Source organism: Lutra lutra, chromosome 4 (assembly GCF_902655055.1).
Source record: "Lutra lutra chromosome 4, mLutLut1.2, whole genome shotgun sequence".
NCBI lineage: Eukaryota > Metazoa > Chordata > Mammalia > Carnivora > Mustelidae > Lutra > Lutra lutra.
This window is the reverse complement of record NC_062281.1, coordinates 109186789-109207382: the sequence shown is the minus strand read 5'-3', so window position 1 is coordinate 109207382 and position 20594 is coordinate 109186789. Positions and strand designations below refer to the sequence as shown.

Sequence of the window (20594 nt, the reverse complement as noted above, 5' to 3'; positions counted from 1 at the left end):
CTGTAATATCTCAATCTTTGGTCATTGATCCCCACCACCTCTATACTTTGCTCACCCCTGGTTGGATGTCATAATAGGTTACCTGGATTCCAACAGAGAAAATGTGCTCTATCTTAAAGAGTATAGTATATGATGAATTAGTCAGGAGATATAATACTGCTTAGAATTTATCTATTTCCTGGATCAAGGACTAGGTAAAAGCCAGTAAAAAGAAGATACTTTGGAATAGGGTATAAAAATGAAACTAGGAAAAAAAAGAAAGAATTATGAGAAGAAACACATATAAACTCCTAAGAAAGAAGTGACAAGAAAAAATAATAGCACATAAAGAGGAAAAGAGAGTCAGAACAATCTGGACATAGTCGTGAAATAGAAGTCATAGGATAGGGGTAGAGTATGTAAGTCACAATTTTAAAATCTTGGACATTTCCTTTTAGAAGCTAGATGTCTGGCTCCCTCTCATACATTTTCTCCATATAAACTCCTACCACTCTCAGGGGAAAAAATGTGATTGTAAGAAAAGAGGTTGTAAGAAAAGGTAGGTGCTTTTACTAAATGCACCATTCTATTTTAATCTCCTTATTTTTAGAGAAAGAACTATTGGCAAGAAGGTGGTTTCATATCAGAAAAAAATACACAGAGGAGATATTATTTAGGGAATGCATTTTCCTTGATTTTATTTCGTGAAAACGTAGGTGGTAGGTACAATCTGAGAATTTGTTTGCATATGTTTATATATATTTTGTGTTTACATAAATACAAAAAGTTTACTCGTTTATGTTCAACCTGTGAGAAAAATGTTTCACTGTCTTCCTTTCTTTTTTTCAGTCCTTTGTTGCTTTCTGCTTTGTGTGTGTGCATCGAGACATCCACTTAGTGAGTAAACCCCCCGAGATTAGAAAACATGTGTGCTTTGATTGGCATCTATTACCAGCTCTTGTGTACAACATCATGCATACAGTGAGCACTTGATTTTTGCCAAACTTGAAAAGCCCAAAGTCACAGCACCCTGTTGGGTTCATTTTGTTTGTATTCAGTGGGAGCACGAAAAACTGTTTCTTAATACACAATCACTTCAAGTAGCACAACTTTAGAAAACTTACTTTTCACTGATAAAACTGATTTTTATTTATAGCTATAATTAGAAGATTAAAAAAATCATTGTTCCCATCTTGTCGTCTTTGTGCTATATTTTAATGTATTACTTATTATTTATTAGGTTATTTTATTTACTTCATATCTGTCTTCCTCAGATGTTATAAGCTCTTTTTAGGAAATATTTAATGAATCTATATAACTTGAACGTAATAAACTGTCTGGTATATTCATTATTTATTTATTTATATTATTATATTTATTTATATTATTCAATATTTATTTATTTATTTATTTATTTTAGATTCTTAAGTTTATTTATTTGATAGAGAGAAAGAGAGAGAGACAGTGAGAGAGGGAACACAAATAGGGGGAGTGGGAGAGGGATAAGGAGTCTTCCTACAGAGCAGGGAGCCCAATGTGGGGCTCGACCCCAGGACCCTGAGATCATGACCTGAGCTGAAGGCAGAGGCTTAACTACTGAGCCACCCAGGTCCCCCCAGATATTTATTTAATTATAGTTTTTCTGTAAGAAAAGATTTTGGCAGCTTACAGGGAAGACATAAAATATAAGATAATACAAATAAAAAATAGACAAGAAAAAAAGGGATAGACAAGAAAAGTAGATAAGCAAGTAACTTTTTATTGGCAAAAGATAGAAGCAATGATATTAGTAATCAAAAATGCATACAACAGACCAAGGTTTTTCCTAACTTCAGGCCATGATCTACTCATGGGTTGTGAAATCAATTTAATGGGTCCTGTCCATTTTTTATTTAAAAAGATATTTATTTAAAAATTATTCATTTAAATAAATAATAAATAAATAAATAATTTATTTATTTAAAGATTATTCAAAATAATTATAAGAAGATAATAGATAATATTAAAGTACATCACATGTGTTTTTTGATAAAACTGAATTCAGAAAGTTGCAAAAACAGTCAGAAACTGAGTTTCTTTTTTCTTTTTTTTTCAATTGGATCTCAATTTTAACTCCATGAGTTTTGTAAGTCAAAGTCAAAAGAGAAATGGGTTTCACAATTCATAACAGTTGAAGGGGAAAAAAAAAAAAGCTAGCTAACTGCTCAAGAAATTACAAAGATTTCTAAAGCCATGATTAGTAAGAGATTTCTGCTAAGGATGTTCATAACAAGGGCTCTGCATCAAGCAATCTCCCACATCTTCCAATAGGTCCTTTTGGTTGGTATAACACTACATATCATTGTTTCTCCAAGCGTAAGCCAATGAAATCACGGCTGGACCTAGCAGAGTTTCAGTAAGCCCACTTCTGTAGGATGCCACAACAATGCGACAAAGCTAGCCCGAAGTATATTTCTAACTAAATGGATTATGAATAAAGGGAATGGATGTCAAAAATATTTATAAATAAACAGATAGGCCCAAGGATGGATGGATGACTGAGATACTATATTTTGCTTTGTATGGATCAGAATATGTAAAAAATAGTGTACAAGGTACGTAATTTTGACATATACAAACTTTAAAAATCTCACTGTGAGCAAGAACTGTTAATTGATAAAAGCCCTACTTCGGGCTTTTAGTTTTAGTTCATCAATATCCTGTGCAATGAAGGAATTTATTTCTCTAGTAATCCAGAAACACAAAGTACACCTAGGCTCCTTCAAAATTGTATTCTAGGATTAAGAAGCTGAAGATTCAGTAGTGTACTGAAGAAACATCTATAGTCATTAAAGATTCAACTGTACATCTGTTTAAGCAGTTTGAACTTCCATTCATTTAAATTAAGCTATGGTTATAAAAACCACATATAGGAATACAAATACTAAAGCCAGTTAGCTGTGATATTAACTCCTGTAACTTTTTTCCTTTTGAAAAAACACTGTTCACAGCCATAGACAAAGATCAAGAGACTTGGGAAAATGCAACTGAGAAAGGGAGGGTGAAAAAGTAGAGAGGTAGAGAGAGGGAGAGGTAGGGAGAGAGAGGGAGAGGGAGAGGAAGAACACTTAAGCAGATTCTGCAGAGGGAGAGGTATACATATCTGGAAATGAGTTTGTGTAACGTATCATGACTTTTTGTCTCCAAAGGACTATGAACTCGGGTAAGTTGTTTACCTTCTCTAAGCTCCAAATCCTTTGCCTTTAAAAATGGAATGATAATATCGACTGAGTCAGGCAGCCAATAATAAAATCAAATAAACATTGTTAAGTTCCTAGCATTAAGAGTTGAAAGAGGGGCGCCTGGGTGGCTCAGTGGGTTAAGCCGCTGCCTTCGGCTCAGGTCATGATCTCAGGGTCCTGGGATCAAGCCCCGCATCGGGCTCTCTGCTCAGCAGGGAGCCTGCTTCCTCCTCTCTCTCTGCCTGCCTCTCTGCCTGCTTGTGATCTCTCTCTGTCAAATAAATAAATAAAATCTTTAAAAAAAAAAAAAAGAGTTGAAAGAATAAACACTTCTAACATTACTTCATTCCCCTTTCCTATTTCCTTTACCCTTCACATTCTTTATTCACATTCTTCCTGCAGAGAATCCATCACTTTAATATTTTTCTTTAATGTGAATAACCAAAATCTCTACCCCTCTCTGTTCTGTAGAATTTCAGTCCTACACTTTCCATGACTTGGTCAATATCTCAAAGGCAAAGTTAATATAGATGGATATAAACTCAGACCCATCCACTAAAGAATCAAGAAGTTTTACAGGATACTTTTGTATACCTTTGTCCCTTATGACTTGGAATTTCATTATCTCTCACTGAGTGACTAGATATATTCCTCTGATATTTTGATGTCACTCTTTGTTCATTACAAAATAGAACTTGTTATCTTTCGTGCCAAAGACACCATTCCTGAATCCTTGTGTTTACTATCAATTGCAAGGTAACACCATACAAAGTCTTGAATCCCAAAAGATAAGAAATAACATGAACAGCTTTCTGGGTAAGTTTTGGTTTACATTTAGAAAATGAACAGTTTTTCTTTTAAACTTTTCATTTGGAATAAAACTTTCCTAATCAAACTTCACATGTACATAATTGATTTAGATGGAGTAAATCAAGGTTTGTTTAAAACTTGTTACCAGGTAAAACAAAACAAAACAAAACAAAAAATTTGTTACCAGGGGTGCCTGGGTGGCTCAGTCAGTTAAGCATCTGACTCTTTATTTTGGCTCAGGTCATGATCTCAGGATCGAAAGATCAAGCCCCATGTGGGGCTCCACACTGGATGTGGAACCTGCTTAAGATTCTTTCTCTCTCCCTTTTTCTCCCTCACCCTCTGCCCCCCCCACACACAAATAAAAAGATAAAAAACTTAATACAAACTGTAAGACATCACCATATACTTCTTTACTATAATTTATAGCAATTAAAGCAATAGCACAAGGAACCAATACATATGAATGATGTCTTTAGTTGTTTCTTTTGCATCAGCTTTAAGGAGAATTTCAATTAGTTGATGCATACAGAACTGGATAGGATATGTGAATTTATTATAACAAGGGTACTAACTCAAAATAAATGAACTCACAGTGAGCCTCTGTGGAGCATTTCTATTAGCAAAGTAGAAAAGCCTGTTAAAATCTCTTGTGACTGGGGCGCCTGGGTGGCTCAGTGGGTTAAGCCGCTGCCTTCGGCTCAGGTCATGATCCCAGGTCCTGGGTTCGAGCCCCACATCGGGCTTTCTGCTCAGCAGGGAGCCTGCTTCCTCCTCTCTCTCTGCCTGCCTCTCTGCTTACTTGTGATTTCTCTCTGTCAAATAAATAAATAAAAAAATCTTAAAAAAAAAAAAATCTCTTGTGACTGCTGAGAGGTTTTGGGTTTCCATGTAGGGAGAGTGTTTTGTCTTTGTTGTTGCTGATCCTGACCAGGTAAAATTGCTCCAGGCATGGAAGGCATCAGTAAACTGTCACTCTCACAAGGACACAAGCTTGAGGTCATCAGTCAGCTTTCATCTTTCCTCACTGCCCACATCTAATCTTAGTAATAAATCCCCCTATCCTGCCTTCCTCACGTTTGTTACATCGGCCCTGTCCTTCGACTTCCCATGGGCCTCATCACTGGCTCACTCATATCATGACAGAGAGCACTGAGCTTTTATGCTCATCGAGTCTCTCTCATTTCTGTTATATGTTACACCATAATAATGATATTTTCCCTAAAATTAGGTTTTATTCCAAAAGACTGCATTTCATTTTTTTCTCCACTTGCTTCAAAAACTTCAAATCTTCAATTTACTTCAACTTACCATTTTAGAACTTCAATAATCATATGCCATATTATATATCTGCTTTAGCTTTAAATTACATAAATACATAGCAGAGTGCCTGGATCCTAGCAAAAATTCATCTAATTTTAGTCCTTCTCCCAATGTACTCTGCTTTGGTATGATCAGATACTCCCTAATACCTTTTTTTTTCCTTGCTCTTAAATCATCTTGCAATCTTCTGCCCTCTGTGAAGCCACCTCCTGCAAGACCTTTTCTGCTGCTTTCTCTTCTTTTTCTCCCGCCCTTGCAGAATTGATATTTATTGAGTGTATGTCATTAGGGATTTAATCATCGACTGTCCTTATAGTGTCGTTTAATGTTTAGTGTTTTTCTTTCGAAATGGTTTATCTTAAAGCCACTTAAAGGGATATATTCCATGGAACTTAATTGCATATAGGGAGGTGAGTGGCAATTGCCAAATAAGTGGTGTTGAAGCCAACTAAATAAGCACTAGATCTTCATTTCATATTTAATATGTCGTTTTCATGCAGTCAGATAATTGCTGATTACCATTCTGTTGAGTGTATCTCTTATATACACTGTGCACCTTAAAAATATACAGATATGAACTGTTCCAAACACCTGGGATAGCATTATTTGATTGGACCCTAAAAGATAAGTTTAAACAATATAATCCTTGTAGTCATGATTCAATTTTCACAGATACAATAACTTGATCTTAAAGTATATATATATACGTGTTCCTAAAATGACCGCACTTTAGATCCTGAAGTTCTGATTAAATGGATTGCATTGTGCTAAACAGTTTGAAGAGTCTATGCTCAAATGAAAACTTCTGTCATATTCAGCTGTTGTTTCTGCTAGTGCTACCAGCACTAACTTATGAGGATATTTTTAAACATTCTACATAATTTTATGCATATAGAAGGTCAAATATAGCTGCTGAACTGCTTATTTTTCCTTCTAAAAAATGTTTACTGTATGTCCATACCTACCTTAATCATTGTAACATACATTTATGTGATTTGCAGATTAAATATGTTATTCAATCTGCCAAAGTTTATCACGCCATGTTCTCAGTATAAGTTATGCTATATACACTTAGGCTTTTGGATAATTCAAATAGATAGATGTGGAAGGATTCCTGTGTGTCAGGCACTGTGCCTTGAGGTACCAAAATAACATAGAAGCTCACATTCTACTGAGAGAGACAACTGTTATATTCCAATGTAATTTCTAAAATACAAACCACAACAAAAATCACTAAAGGTGAAGAAATTTCATCAATAAGTGAAATGGAGGCAAATTGTCCAGAGGTGACTTTACAGAGATTTAACATTTCAGCCTTATCTTTTTGGGATGAGTAGAATTTTGGTGAAGTAGAGAAAGGGAAAATTGAAGAAAGGGAAAAGTAAGCAGTATTCTCTCTGCAAAATATAAAAGATTGTGGCAGTTTGAGAAGGATGAAGTTCAATGCATTAAACTGGGTAGAATTAGAAGGAGTCAACAAGGCAAATAAAACAGACTATGGTGAATGGGACCAAGCTGTGAAGATGACTCATTAATCATTATAAGGAGTGTATTTCTGAAGGCAATGTGGGATCATGAGCTGCAGAAAAGCAGAAGGAGGGCATAGTTAAGGATGTGTGCCTGTATTCTCAAATCAGTGGGCAAAACTGGAGAAGCTAAGGAAACGGAATCAGGAGCATGAGGTAAGACACTACTGAGGAAGGAGAGAGTCTGAACAAATGTGGCAGCAGTGGCAATCAAGAAAACGGGACACAGGGGCGCCTGGGTGGCTCAGTGGGTTAAAGCCTCTGCTTTTGGCTCAGGTCATGATTCCAGGACCCTGGGATCGAGCCCCATATTGGGCTCTCTGCTCAGCAGGGAGCCTGCTTCCTCCTCTCTCCCTGTGCCTGCCTCTCTGCTACTTGTGATCTCTGTCTGTCAAATAAATAAAATCTTTAAAAAAAGAAAAAAAGAAAAAAGAAAGCGGGACACATTAAAAAAATACTTTGGAGGGGGGAAGTATGACGTTAACATTTCGTATAAGGATTTAAAGCCACTTTCAGCTTTTCAGCTTGATGAAATATGAATGAGAAGAGAATGAGATGAGGCCACTAAACCTGGCAGTTTGGCTGTTATTGGTAACCTTTCTGAGTACAGGTAAGAACAAAGGTGAACTCATGGGCAAAAATGAAGGCTGTATTCAACTGCTTTCAGAGGGATTGATCTATATCTCAAAAAGGAAAAGGTGAAGTAAAAATCTGGTATTTGCTCATTTGCTAATTACTTCATAAGGTTACATTAACTAAATAAAGCAATCTGGGTAACACAAAAATGAATATATACCTTTCCCGCTTAGGAGAGTTTTTAAAAGCATTGACAAAATTCAAGTCTCATCAAGTACTTACAATAAGACAAATTATGATTTATTTCCTTGGGTATTTAAGAAGCAAGCTAGCTCCTTTTACCTTCTGACAGCAACGGTGGAGTAAATATTTCCAATCGTCTAAACTCCTCTGTTTTTGCACTCATTAGTGCATGCAATTAGTAGAAGCCAGGCATTGACTGATCTGATTGACGTGTGTTTATTTTCTCTCCTACACACCATGGGATCACAGCATGAGAGTGATGAAAGATGAGCTATAATTTGCAACCAAGGGTAGCATGGCTATTTATTATAATCATACTTACAACTGGACCTGGTGGGCCCTGGGGACCTTCCCCTCCTTTCAGTCCAGGTGCACCCTGGGAAATGAGAATAAAAACAAAGAAAATGAATCAATGTGACTTGACTATAAATAGGAGGCGTATGATTGATAAAATGGAGATGGTAAGAAGTGTTTTAGGCACAAATATATATTGTCATATATATTAGGATAATCAATGCTTATGCTTACGCATCTCCCCTTAATTACTTATGCATATTTAGTTAAGTCTGAGAAACATGCTTCTGAAAAGTAATCTCATTTACATGCTTTATCTCTATGCTGAGTATACCTGAGCTCCCGGAAGACCTCTTTCACCTGGGAAACCACGTAGTCCTGCTGGTCCGTCCTTTCCTGAGACACCTTGAGGACCTGGGTCACCCTAAGGAATATCATACACATCAATTTAGAGGGTAATTTCTACATATTTCTATACGCAAGCTGTCACTGCCTCTAACCTGTGAGTGAAACCTAAAAGTCATTCAATAATGAGAATATTGTGTGGAATGCCATAGACATTAAAATGAACTGACCACTACCTATATTTAAGACTGTGTATAAATGCACAGCTTCATGGCCAATGGACCTAAGTGGTCTTATGCTATTGTTCAGTCACACCTTAAAGTACGATAAGCTGGATATTTTACTGATATATTTTTCTGATCTATTTAAATACTATGCTACTATGTAGAGACCCTATGGATAAGTGATGAGAAGCCAGAGTGAAAAGTAAATGGATGTTTTCAGCCATTTGTCATACCTTTGCACCTTCTTTTCCTGCAGCACCGGGAAGACCTTGCTCACCAGGGGGCCCCGGAGGGCCAGGATGTCCTCGTTCACCTATTGGACCAGTCTCACCAGTTGGTCCCTAAATTGAATCAGTGAAATCTCATTAGACTGCTCTTTTACTTTTGATAAGGATAACACAAATCCCAAAGAAATAGTGCTCCTTTTCACAGAAGGTTATCATTTTCACTTATTTCCATGCTGTCCTACAAAACAGAAAAGCACCGTATCTGGGAGGAGTCTGGAAAGAAATAAGTGTCATCCTTTGTTAGGACCTGATTTACATAGGCAAATTCAAATAGCTATTTTCTTCGTTCCATACCAGGAGTGTTTCAGAGTGAGCCAAAGTATTGTTAAAAACTCTGGTTTTGGGGTGCCTGGGTGGCTCGGTGGGTTAAAGCCTCTGTCTTCAGCTCAAGTCATGATCCCAGAGTCCTGGGATCGAGCCCCGCATCAGGCTCTCTGCTCAGCAAGGAGCCTGCTTCCCCCTCTCTCTCTGCCTGCCTCTCCGCCTACTTGTGATCTCTCTCTCTGTGTGTCAAATAAATAAATTAAATTAAATTAAAAAAAACTGTGGTTTTAACTAGTTTCATCCCATTCCCTCTTTTTATGTAAGAAGTTGAATGAGTTTAGGATTAAAAGAGGCATCAGTACCACATTAGTAGCTACTCAGTGAATCACTGCTTGATAATAAGCCTCAGTCCCCTGGAACCCAAACAACCAAAGCAGTTCTCCTTGGAATTTCCATGACTGGAGATCTCTCTACAGTTAATCTATATTCATTTGACAAAGTCTAGGGAATGTAGCAGGGAGATCCTGCAGGCTCGAGTTTGGGCTGGCAGCTCCTCCCGGCCAAAGGCTATAACAAACAGCCCGCTCCCTTAAATTGCTGCAAATGCCAAAGTGAAAAATGCCAGGTCATTTATGTGTCCCCTGAGTGGTGCTGTTCTGTGGTGCTAAAGTTTAATGAGCTTTCAAGTGTAAATAGAGAATGGTGACCAGTTGCTCTGTATCTCCACTTAGAATAAAGCAAAATGAAGGATTTAAGTTAAAGACATATAAAGGGAATGTTTCCAGATGCTAAGGCTGTTAAACAGTGGAATGTGTTGCTGAAGGTGTTAATGCATTATCATTCCCTGTTATTTCTTTAAAAATGCAACAGATTCTTAGCGTCTGGTATAGGATAAAGAATGCATCTGCCTTATATTTGAGTGTAAATTTCTAGGTTAAATTCTTTTAATTGTATGTTGCTGAAAGTCTCCAATTTATCATTAATGTACAAACATACACCCCACAGAGGAATTTTTCTTGAATATCTGATCACTGGAATTTCAGTAGCAAGCAATATAAAATTGATCCAAATTTAATGGCTATCGCCATTGAGACAAAAACGAGCAGTGATTCACATGACTATAAAAAAGCAGAATAAATATGAAATATCACAATCAATATTGTTCCTATTAAATCACTTCTTTTGTCTTAACCTGAAAATTAGGTTACTGAAATTAGGAATTGGGTTTTCTCTCTTAAAAGAACCAATAAAGAAAACTAACTCAATGGAAACGCATCCTCAGTAAAACACCTGATATTTTAACAACAACAACAACAACAACAAAGATCTCAGAAGCTAGGCAGAGATGAATTTTCAAAAAGGGTAAGGTCCTGAAATAATCAGTTAAGCCCCTTGATGTCTGCATTCTAGTTGAACTTTGATTTCATTTCTATTCACGGGTATTGAATGTAATAGGAATCATTCTTTAAGTTATATCTTTTTACAGAAAATTGCCACGAAGTTGCTTATAATGAAAAAAAAAATAAGAGTAGCTAATTATTGAGGGAGTATTTTTTTTTAATTAGAACTGATAAGTAGTTAAGGATTTTTCAGTACAGAGGTACATGGGTGGCTCAGTAGGTTCAACAACCAACTCTAGACTTTGGCTCAGGTCCTAATCTCAAGGTTGTGAGATGTCACCCCGCATAGGGCTCCATGCTCAGTGCAGTCTGCTTGAGATTCTCTCCCTATACCCCTTCCCCCACTCGCATGCATGCTGTCTCTCTAAACAAATACATAACATCTTTAAAAAAAGAGTTCTTCAGCACATACATACAAAAGTAGGCAAAAAAAAAAATCATGCAAGTATGCATTTTTCTTTTATAAAAGAGTAAACAACATTTCCCTTGTTTCAGGATTCATCTCTGGAATTAAATGATTAATCATTCCAAGAATTCTTCATTTTTGCTTCTGTCACACATATTCCTAGAAAGAAGATGCGGTTTTTTGTTTCTCTGCTTATCGTTTGTGTGTTTGTGTATGAGTATGTGTGTGGGTGTATTTGAGTTACAAAGTCTTAAGAACTAATTATAGGCTGAGAAAAAACTATTTAAAGCAATTAAATAATTAAAAGACTTATTCAACTGCTCTTGCTCTTTTGCTATGATTTGTTATTAGTAGGGGTAAAATTCCGGCTGAGTAAACTAAATGTGTCCTTTCCATTCAATACCACTTTGCCAGAATAAATATTTTCTATTTTCACAAATTATTCTATAATTCAACATATTGCATCAATTTTTGAGACTCTTCCTGCCACCTATGTTGAAAAACTGTCTTTGTCATTATTTAGGCATATTCAAAGATTGCAACTATTTTATCATTGATAGAAATCATTGTTATAAAGACAAAAATCTTAAGAAACATGCAATATACTACAAATATTATAACTTAAGGGAAAAATCTGTGTTCAAAGCTTTATATTATATTTCTAAGATATTATACATCTAGTCTAATTTCTACTCAGAAATCTGAAGTCATTTTGTAATTTGAAACTCTGGGAAAACATGATGGTCAACCTTTCTAATAAACCATTTTGGTGGTTTTAGCAGAATAGTACTGTGGTCGGGGTTTCATGTTAACTTCATTGTGAATTTTCTGACTTAATCTTCATTATTTGTTTTATTCTCCTTTATTTTTGCAGCCAACTGAAAAAAAAAATCTCTTCAGATAAGTAATAGTTTGCTTATTTGAGGTAGGTCAGTTGCATTTATTTAAATGTGATGTAAAATCTAAAATACACCATTTTGGATCATAATAAAATGGGCATATTTTAATAGAAAAGATGAAAATATAAACAGGAAAATAACTCTTATTAGAAAAATAAAGTAAAGGGACATACCTGTGGTCCAACGACACCCCCTGGCCCGGGGGGGCCAGTCTTGCCTTGAAATCCCTAAGGAAAGAAAACATAATCTGTTAAAACATGAAAAAGCATGAATTAAAATTTGGTTAAGATCACTCGCATTAAAACAAAGTCACTTTTGGCTAAAAATACTTATTTTAAAATTTATTTTATTTTATTAGTTTTCTTTCTCTCTTTCTTTTGGCGGGGTGAGCAGAGGAAGACGGGGAGAGAGAGAGAATCCCAAGCATGAACTGAGCATGCAGCTGGACACGGGGCTCAATCTCACAACCCTGAGATCAGGCCCTGAGCCAAAATCAAGCCAGATGCTTAACTGACTGAGCCACCCAGGTGCCCCTAAAAATACTTATTTTTAAATGCTTAAATATCAGTTATTATATTCCAGTTTTCTTTAAAATTCTAAATTTACCACCCTCGTTATTTCACATTACAGTCCAAGGATTACTTTCAATAAACTTAAAAAAGAAAAGAAGACCATTGGATGAAGATGGAGGGAGAACGTATTCTGAGCCCTATTCTACCTGGTCAAGCAATAGTGAGAATTTTAACATAGCAATGTTTGTGGATAAAATAAATGATGATTTAGACATTCTTGAAACAGTCCACTGGTTCTATATACAGAGATAAATCTATGGTCTGTGATACTAATGCATTTTCTTTTCCTGCATTCCAACATAAAACAAAGTAAGAACAGAATCAAAACAAAACAAAAACAAAAATAAAACAGGATGTAGAGTACATTTATAAAAAGAACACTGCATGACTGGTAATCATCTCAGCATTTTATCAGTATTTTTTCTTAAAGTTCCCCCAAATATAGTTACAAATGTACCTTGTAAATAATGCAGCCATTAAGATAAAATCTGGGATATGTAAGCAGCGGGTAGTCACTAAACAAAGCCTTTGAGCATATCTTTCGGTGTCTTTATTTCTCTAGACTCCTGGGTTAGTCATTTTGTATGACTGTTCTATGATTGGCAAGTTTCCTTCTCATGTAAGTTAATTTACATTTAATAGTTGGACAAGTAGCTTCAAAATATGGGGAGAAAAACCTTCCGAACTGAATTAAAGCAAATGGCCTTTGCCGAAGTACTGGCGGCAACATGAGACTGGAAGTAATAAGACTGAAAAGCAAAGGGCAGAAACTGTAGTCCTGTATTTATACAGTAACCTCCCAGATAACTGATTGAATTATTAATAGTAACAGAATTTTTATAGTAGGGAAAAGGAAAATAACCTATATTTGTAATTACTTGAATTGACATTTCAGGGAAAGAAAACAGATTTCTTTTACTTTTTAAAATCCATTAATCTTAAGATCAACAGGGTTTCTCTTGAGATCCCACTTTCAATAGCAAAGCAGGGGCATCTGGGAGCTCAATCAGTTCGTGCCTGCTTTCAGCTCAGGTCATAATCCGGGGTCCTGGGATGGAGTCCTGCATCGGGATCCCTGCTCAATGAGGAGCCTGCTTCTCCCTCTCCCTCTGCCTGACACTCCCCCTGCTTGTACTCTCTGTCAAATAAATGAGTAAAGTCTTTAAAAAAAAATCTTTAAAAAACAGTAAAACAAACTAATACAAGGGGACTATATCATAGAATATGTTTTACATTCTTAGCCATGCTGATTTTCTAACCCTTCTCTGAATATAGCCATACACCACATACTTGCATAGCCTGTTCCTTCTGTCTGGATTACCCTTCTCCTAATTTCTGATCACTAAGTTTGACAGGAAGATACAAATGCAATACTGAATGTGAAAAAAAAAATTAAAGTCTTAATTTTTTTTTTCCTTAGCAACTGTAAGAGCAAGAACAGCACACACAAAAATGCTTATAATAATAATTAGTGAAAATCAACTGATTAAAAATCAATGCTTAATTGAGGAAATCTGTGAAAAATGTGGAAAGAGAAAACCTTGGGTGCTAGCACATCTGACTAGGTGACTGATTCGGGAGGAACTGGAGGACAGCTTGTTTATGTTTGCTCCTTTAATACATTCAGAGTATTTGCAAATATCCAATAAATGTAACAAAGACCTTGTACAAGAAAATTATATAGTTCACAATGGAGTGTGCTTGTTAAATACTGTCATGTAATAAGACTATACTTGCCATTTAATTTTAGAATAATAAGTTAAATTATGTTTTTCTAAGTCCCTGAAAATGGAGATAGCTTTGCTATGTTGGATCTGCTGTAAGACCCAGTAAAAATGTTAACTTCTATTCTGATAATCTGTAGGAGACTAAGTTAATTTTAGGATGACTGTAGGATTTGGCCAGTGTGTTCCTGAGACAAATTTGGGTTGTTTCAGTATAACAGAAATTATTTCGAATTATTGCCAGTGGCTTAAAAAGCTTTGAATTGTAAAACGGGAGAATGACACTTCAATTCAAGGAATTCTCACTGGAGACGAATCTCAAATATAACAAAAGAATATCTCCTTGAAAATAAGGCGACACGTATATAGCAGCATATGGCTGCTCTAAATTCTAGTTCTTTCTGTACAAGGCAATCCTTTGAATCCCAGTCAGCACAGAACAAAGTGAGAAAGAAAGGTTCCTGACTGCAGAATGATGCACTCTTGCTCTTCAAAGTGGATTTGAGGGGCGCCTGGGTGGCTCATTCGGTTAAACAGCTGCCTTCGGCTCAGGTCATGATCCCAGCTGCTCAGGCAGGAGCCTGTTTCTCCCTCTCTCTCTGTCTGCTGCTCTGCCTACTTGTGCTCTCTATCACTCTGTCAAATAAATAAATGAAATCTTAAAAAAAAAAAAAGTGGATTTGAAATCAGAAATACAATTTTCCATTTTTCCATGAGAAACTACTGAAGAAGAATATCTATCTTAGAATCACTAGTTAATATGCTATTTTAATATGCTTTGTTTAAATTTAAATGTTATATATAATATAGTTCCTCTGGGTAGAAGCAGAAAGTCTTGATTAAATTGAAGACAAAAGGGATTTTATAATGCCTATTCTCTAGGTACCCCCTTTTCAAAAGACAGTTTGAAAATATTCTAGAGTTACTCCCACGAAACTACACAATGACTTAGTTAAAAATGATTGACTGCAAGATTTGAATGAGAGTACATTTGCAAATCTGAGTATGGATTCTCCACTAAAGAGTTTATTTTATGCTCCTCATGCAGATGTAATTCCCGGGAGGAAACCCAAACAATTTTACTCTTTGGTCTCACTAAATCATATTTGATTCTGCTTTTGAAATCCAAGACTTTGAAGTTTACAATCTGACTAAAACGAAGAAGCTGTTACACTAAGCATCATCACATGGTGAGCAAAACAGGAATTGAGTTGCTGCTGATAGAATGTTTATCCTACGCAAAAAGATCTTCCTGTTTTCAGATTTGTTGCTGTGTGTGCACTACAGTGCAACTCCAAATGTGTCTTCATGCTGGCTGCATGCCCTAAAATGACTTCGAAACACATCGTCAAAGCTAGTCTGTGTTGTGATTTCCTTAGGAAATCTGGATAAAATTAATCAATGGTGAGATCCAAGAATTGAGTCCAAGGAAATGTGCTAAGCTATGGTAACTTCTGATTAAACTAACATCCCCTTGGAAAAGCCAGACACATGGTTTGGTAACAGTGGCAGAATAAATAAACAAACCCACTGGGATTTTTAAACCATACTTAAAGTGCCAGTTTCCCCCTTGCCCATATCACTGTTATTCATATAAGGTATTCAGACAAATTATTTAATGTTACAGTCTCATAATTTTGAAATAAAATTCAGTTACATTTTTCATTTACATTTTCTTACTTGAGGCGAGAGGATGCATTTGACATAGTTTCAACACAGTTACAGATTGATGGTTCTAACACCAGAAAATATTTCATCCTTTTGTTCTGGATAGAAGAATGTATTAAATGCATGGCCTAGTGTACATGTTTCCTTTAGAGAGTGGACGTGTGACAGGGTTGGACAGAATATATCTTTAAATAAATACTTCTTTGAAAAGGTCAAGGTTGACAACCTTGGAGAGGTGTCCAAAAGATACTGGGCTCTTCTCTGTCAGCTCAACCCTAAAGTGCTGTTCTTGACAGTAAAGACAGTAAAATCAAACCCCATATCCTCAAGTATTTTCATTTGTGGTGGGATACAAATTTGGGTCAATTTATGTATTTTATACATACATTTTTTTAATAAAAGTTTCAATGAGATTAATTTCTCCATTGTCCAAAACCTAGTAAACCTCATAATAAAGTAGCTTTTTGTGAAATGATGAGGTACTAGAGATGGAAAATTTCAGGCAAAAGGGTGGGCTCACTTACAGTCTCTCCACGTTGTCCAGGGTGTCCTGGCAGACCATCCTTCCCAGGTGGTCCCTGAAATCACAAATATTAAATACCACATGTCATAAATATCCTTTGAAATTGTTTATACTTTAAACATTATCTGTTAGACAATTTTCTCATCATATTTTCATTAGGTATCATATTTTGATGTTCTGTTGATTTTATATACAATAGTGGTATGTGTATATATCTCTTTAGGATAATTCTATCTGTAACTGTGACCAAGAGAAGATTGTTATTACTCCCTTATGAACATTTTACATTTATAAATGATTTCATTAACATCTATTTTTAAAAAACACATTCATACAGATCTGTATTTTTAGTTTTACAAAAAGGTTTAGTTCTTCAGTACTTGACAAAGCAGTGTTTTTCCCCTCTTTTTTGGTGATCTGTTCCTAACTCAATTTCCTGTGCATCAAGATCTGGATAGCAGAAAGATAGTGTCCTCTAGTGGTGGTCTGAGCTTCTAACTGATAAGAATGAAAAGAAATACAAACTTAGAAACAAGGGCACTTTGTCTCTCAATTGCTTCAAATAAAGGGAAGAAGGTCAGGTCTATGTTCAATTCTAGAAGTCATCAAGGCCAAATTTTCCCAGCTGGTTTTCTTAAATATCCTCTTGGACACATAATGTTTGTTAAGCCCTGGACAGCCGCTCTACTATGTACCACTTTCTCTAAAGGATGCTGTCTGTGTCATGACTGAAAAAATAAATGAAGCAATTAACTGAGTACTTAAAGTAAACAAATCCGTGTGGTTCCTGTGTTTTAGATACTTAGTAGAACTATAGATTGCTTCTTTAGTCTGCACTATGGATTAGTCATCCTACTCAGAAACCATTAAGTATTGAGGTCAGATTTCAAAACAGGTTTAATAGGTAGAGGCAGAAATATTCTCACCCTCAGATAAACGAAAAGAAATGATCATTTTAGTAATATTTTTAACAATAACAGATACACCTCTCACACCCTGTTAATCATGTAAATCTACTTATTTTAAAAATACATTATTTATAAAAATCTATTTTCAAATATCAATTATTATTATACTGAGTTAGGAAATAAGGCTTTCTTTCAAAAGAAGATTATTTTACTGACAGCTTTGTTTCACCGGAGAAAGGCTTTTTGACTTTGGCTTCAAAAACTCAGGAGAAAGACCTGACTCCCAGCTCTGTTCCCTGATCTCATCTCATGCCAGGCTGCCATGTGAACTAACAGCTCTGAATTAATGACTGTTCTTATGACACTTCACAAGATTATCGCTTACTCAGTGATCTGCTCATGGTTCCCATGATCACCTCAGTGAGTCTAGTGTCATCCTCTGAAAAGACCAAAACTGGAGTGTTTTTAACCAAGGCCCCAAAACATTTCTTTTTCTTAACCACCTATTACATATTTTTATGTATTAGGCACTAGATATGCAGCCAAATAAGAGTTAGCTCTGCCCTCAGTTTAAAGGTGAAGCACAGAAATAAGTAGTTAATTGATAGCAGACTTCATGTAAGTTCAGTAATTCAAAACAGTAAACAAAAAGTCTATAGTGTATTATTATTTTGATACATATAGGAATAAATGTACTGTCAATCGGGGGCAGGAGTTTTAACTAAAAACACAGAGAGTGGCAGCTAAAGGATAGTAAACAGGAATAGGGCATTTCCCCCACCCCCCCACACTAAAAGGCCTCTCAAATGATGTGTTTTGCCATCAGCATAAACCATTTACACATTTTCTAACAATCTGTAAATATATATTTCAATATCTCATTACATTTGCTGATTTGAGAAGCACAGGTTACACTTTTATTGCAAAACATCATAATCCTTTAAAATGGTGATCTTAGGGGTGCCTGGGTGGCTCAGTGGGTTAAAGCCTCTGCCTTCGGCTCAGGTCATGATCCCAGGGTCCTGGGATCGAGCCTCGCATCGGGCTTTCTGCTCAGTGCTCTCTCTCTCTGCCTGCCTCTCTGCCTACTTGTGATCTCTGTCAAATAAATAAATTTTTAAAAAATCTTTAAAAAAATGGTGGTCTTAAATCAAAACAATGCCACCTTGATATGAATACAACATGACTTTAATGACTTTCCCACATATCGTGAGGGAACAGTGTTAATAGACTACATAAAGAATTCATAGCATTATCATTTTTTATTTAAGTATATATTTCAAATATTAAGTAATTCTAAATAATTATAATGCTCCCACACTATTATCCAATAAAATAAAGCAGAATGATTACCAAGTAATTTCACAGCATTAATTTTAAAATAATTTTATTGGTCAAAATAGAATGGACCTTTGATGTTGTTGAAGGGCAGTGGCAACAAATTTACCCAAAATGAGAGTGTGCAAGGCAATCTGTGAAAAGACACTTATAAATAAGTGTTAAGGATATTTTTTTCACTTCCCACTGGAACTGAATTTTGATTTTTCCTCTTCTATAAATAGAATGTATCTCATAATAGTTGTGTTATAAATCGCAATCACCTCGAGTTAAAATTCTTCTTCATGGGATAACTATATCCTGACACTGGCATGAGATTAACATACTCTACACATGAACATTCCAAGCACTCGATACATAGTCCATTTGTGTATGTGTATATGTGTGAATTTATATATAAAAACATACACACACGCGTGCACACACACACATACACATTTTCTGATTACAAGGAAGATGAACCAATTTATTTGTAGGAAAAGGAGTTTGGCTCTATCCCTCCACCTGAATTGCTTCTTTCCATATGAAAGAGATGAAGGCATTTCTGTCCTAAATGTTATAAAACTGCATACTAGAGGGGCACCTGGGTGGCTCAGTGGATTAAGCCGCTGCCTTCGGCTCAGGTCATGATCTCGGGGTCCTGGGATTGAGTCCCGCATCGGGCTCCCTGCTCAGCAGGGTGCCTGCTTCCCTCTCTCTCTCTCTCTGCCTGCCTCTCCGTCTACTTGTGATCTCTCTCTGTCAAATGAATAAATAAAATCTTTAAAAAAACAAAACAAAACTGCATACTAGAGAAATAATAGGTACTTTTAGTTCATGCTCTGATGTTTCACTTGTCACAGAAACAGAGTACAAAAATCATTTTGTTTAGCAGTGAAAGCAATGTTCCTTAACAATGTCATGCCTCTCCAACTAGACTGCATGCTTCTCAAATGTAGGTACTTATTATACTTCTAATACTTCTTAGAGACAAAATGCATGCATGATTAATGGCTCAAAACTTGTTGAAAGATAAATGAGAGAATGGACTGAAAAAGTCTGAGGAAAAATGGGTCAAACGGTTTTCCTTGACAATAAAATTACATTACATGAAGAAAACAATTCTTAACAATATGTACAATATGTACAATATGTACAAATATAAATGGTATGATAATGTGGTACTTATATGTATCACTGGATTTTATGTTCCTAAACAATGATCTATGCACACAGCTTCAAAATACTTATGAAAAATGTCTTATGGCGGTGCCTGGGTGGCTCAGTGAGTTAAGCCTCTGCCTTTGGCTCAGGTCATGATCTCAGGGTCCTGGGATCGGGCCCCACATCGGGCTCTCTGTTCAGCAGGGAGCCTGCTTCCCCCTCTCTGTCTGCCTACTTGTGATCTCTCTCTCTCTCTCTCTCTGTTAAATAAATAAAATCTTTTTTAAAAAAATGTCTTATGGATACATTTTTGGAACTGTGTTTTCACCTCACTACATGTGTAGTTACATGTGTGTAGTTACAAGTTACACTACATGTGTAACTTTGCGTTACTATATTACATTTTGAAGGGAACTGAGATGGTGGGTAAACAACACTAAATACAGGTAGTATTGATACTATCCTATACTTAATACTAACTATTTGCATTAAGCCTTTTAAAATACTGTAATATAGATAACAATTCTTTTTTGATATGTTTGCAGTAATAAAGCAAAATATTGTTGAAAATAATATTTTAAACACAGTGTCTAAAAATTGTTGCCAGTGCCTGGGTGGCTCAGTGGGTTAAAGCCTCTGCCTTCGGCTCAGGTCACGATCTCAGGGTCCTGGGATTGAGCCCCGCATCGGGCTCTCTGTTCAGGAGGGAGCCTGCTTCCTCCTCTCTCTCTGCCTGTCTCTCTGCCTACTTGTGATCTCTGTCTGTCAAATAAATAAATAAAATCTTTTTTAAAATAAATAAATAAATAAAATAAAAATTGTTGCCAAAAGCAAGAGATGGCTTCAACATTTAATATTTACTATAAGTCAGTATTTCATGATAAATAATTCATATTTTGAAGATGTAAGCTAAAGTCACAC

At 35.9% G+C, this 20594-nt stretch overlaps 1 protein-coding gene across 3 annotated transcripts in view; it reads right to left on the bottom strand.

Annotated features, from left to right (window-relative positions):
- COL11A1 (collagen type XI alpha 1 chain) overlaps nt 1-20594 on the bottom strand; it is a 208297-nt gene that overhangs the window by 59511 nt on the left and 128192 nt on the right. For all 3 annotated transcript variants that reach the window (XM_047727896.1, XM_047727894.1, XM_047727895.1), the window contains 5 exons: nt 16286-16339; nt 11971-12024; nt 8775-8882; nt 8307-8396; nt 8001-8054 (listed from right to left, as the gene is read on the bottom strand). In XM_047727896.1, coding sequence (XP_047583852.1) covers nt 8001-8054; nt 8307-8396; nt 8775-8882; nt 11971-12024; nt 16286-16339 — 360 coding nt within the window. The remainder of the gene's footprint in view (nt 1-8000; nt 8055-8306; nt 8397-8774; nt 8883-11970; nt 12025-16285; nt 16340-20594) is intronic.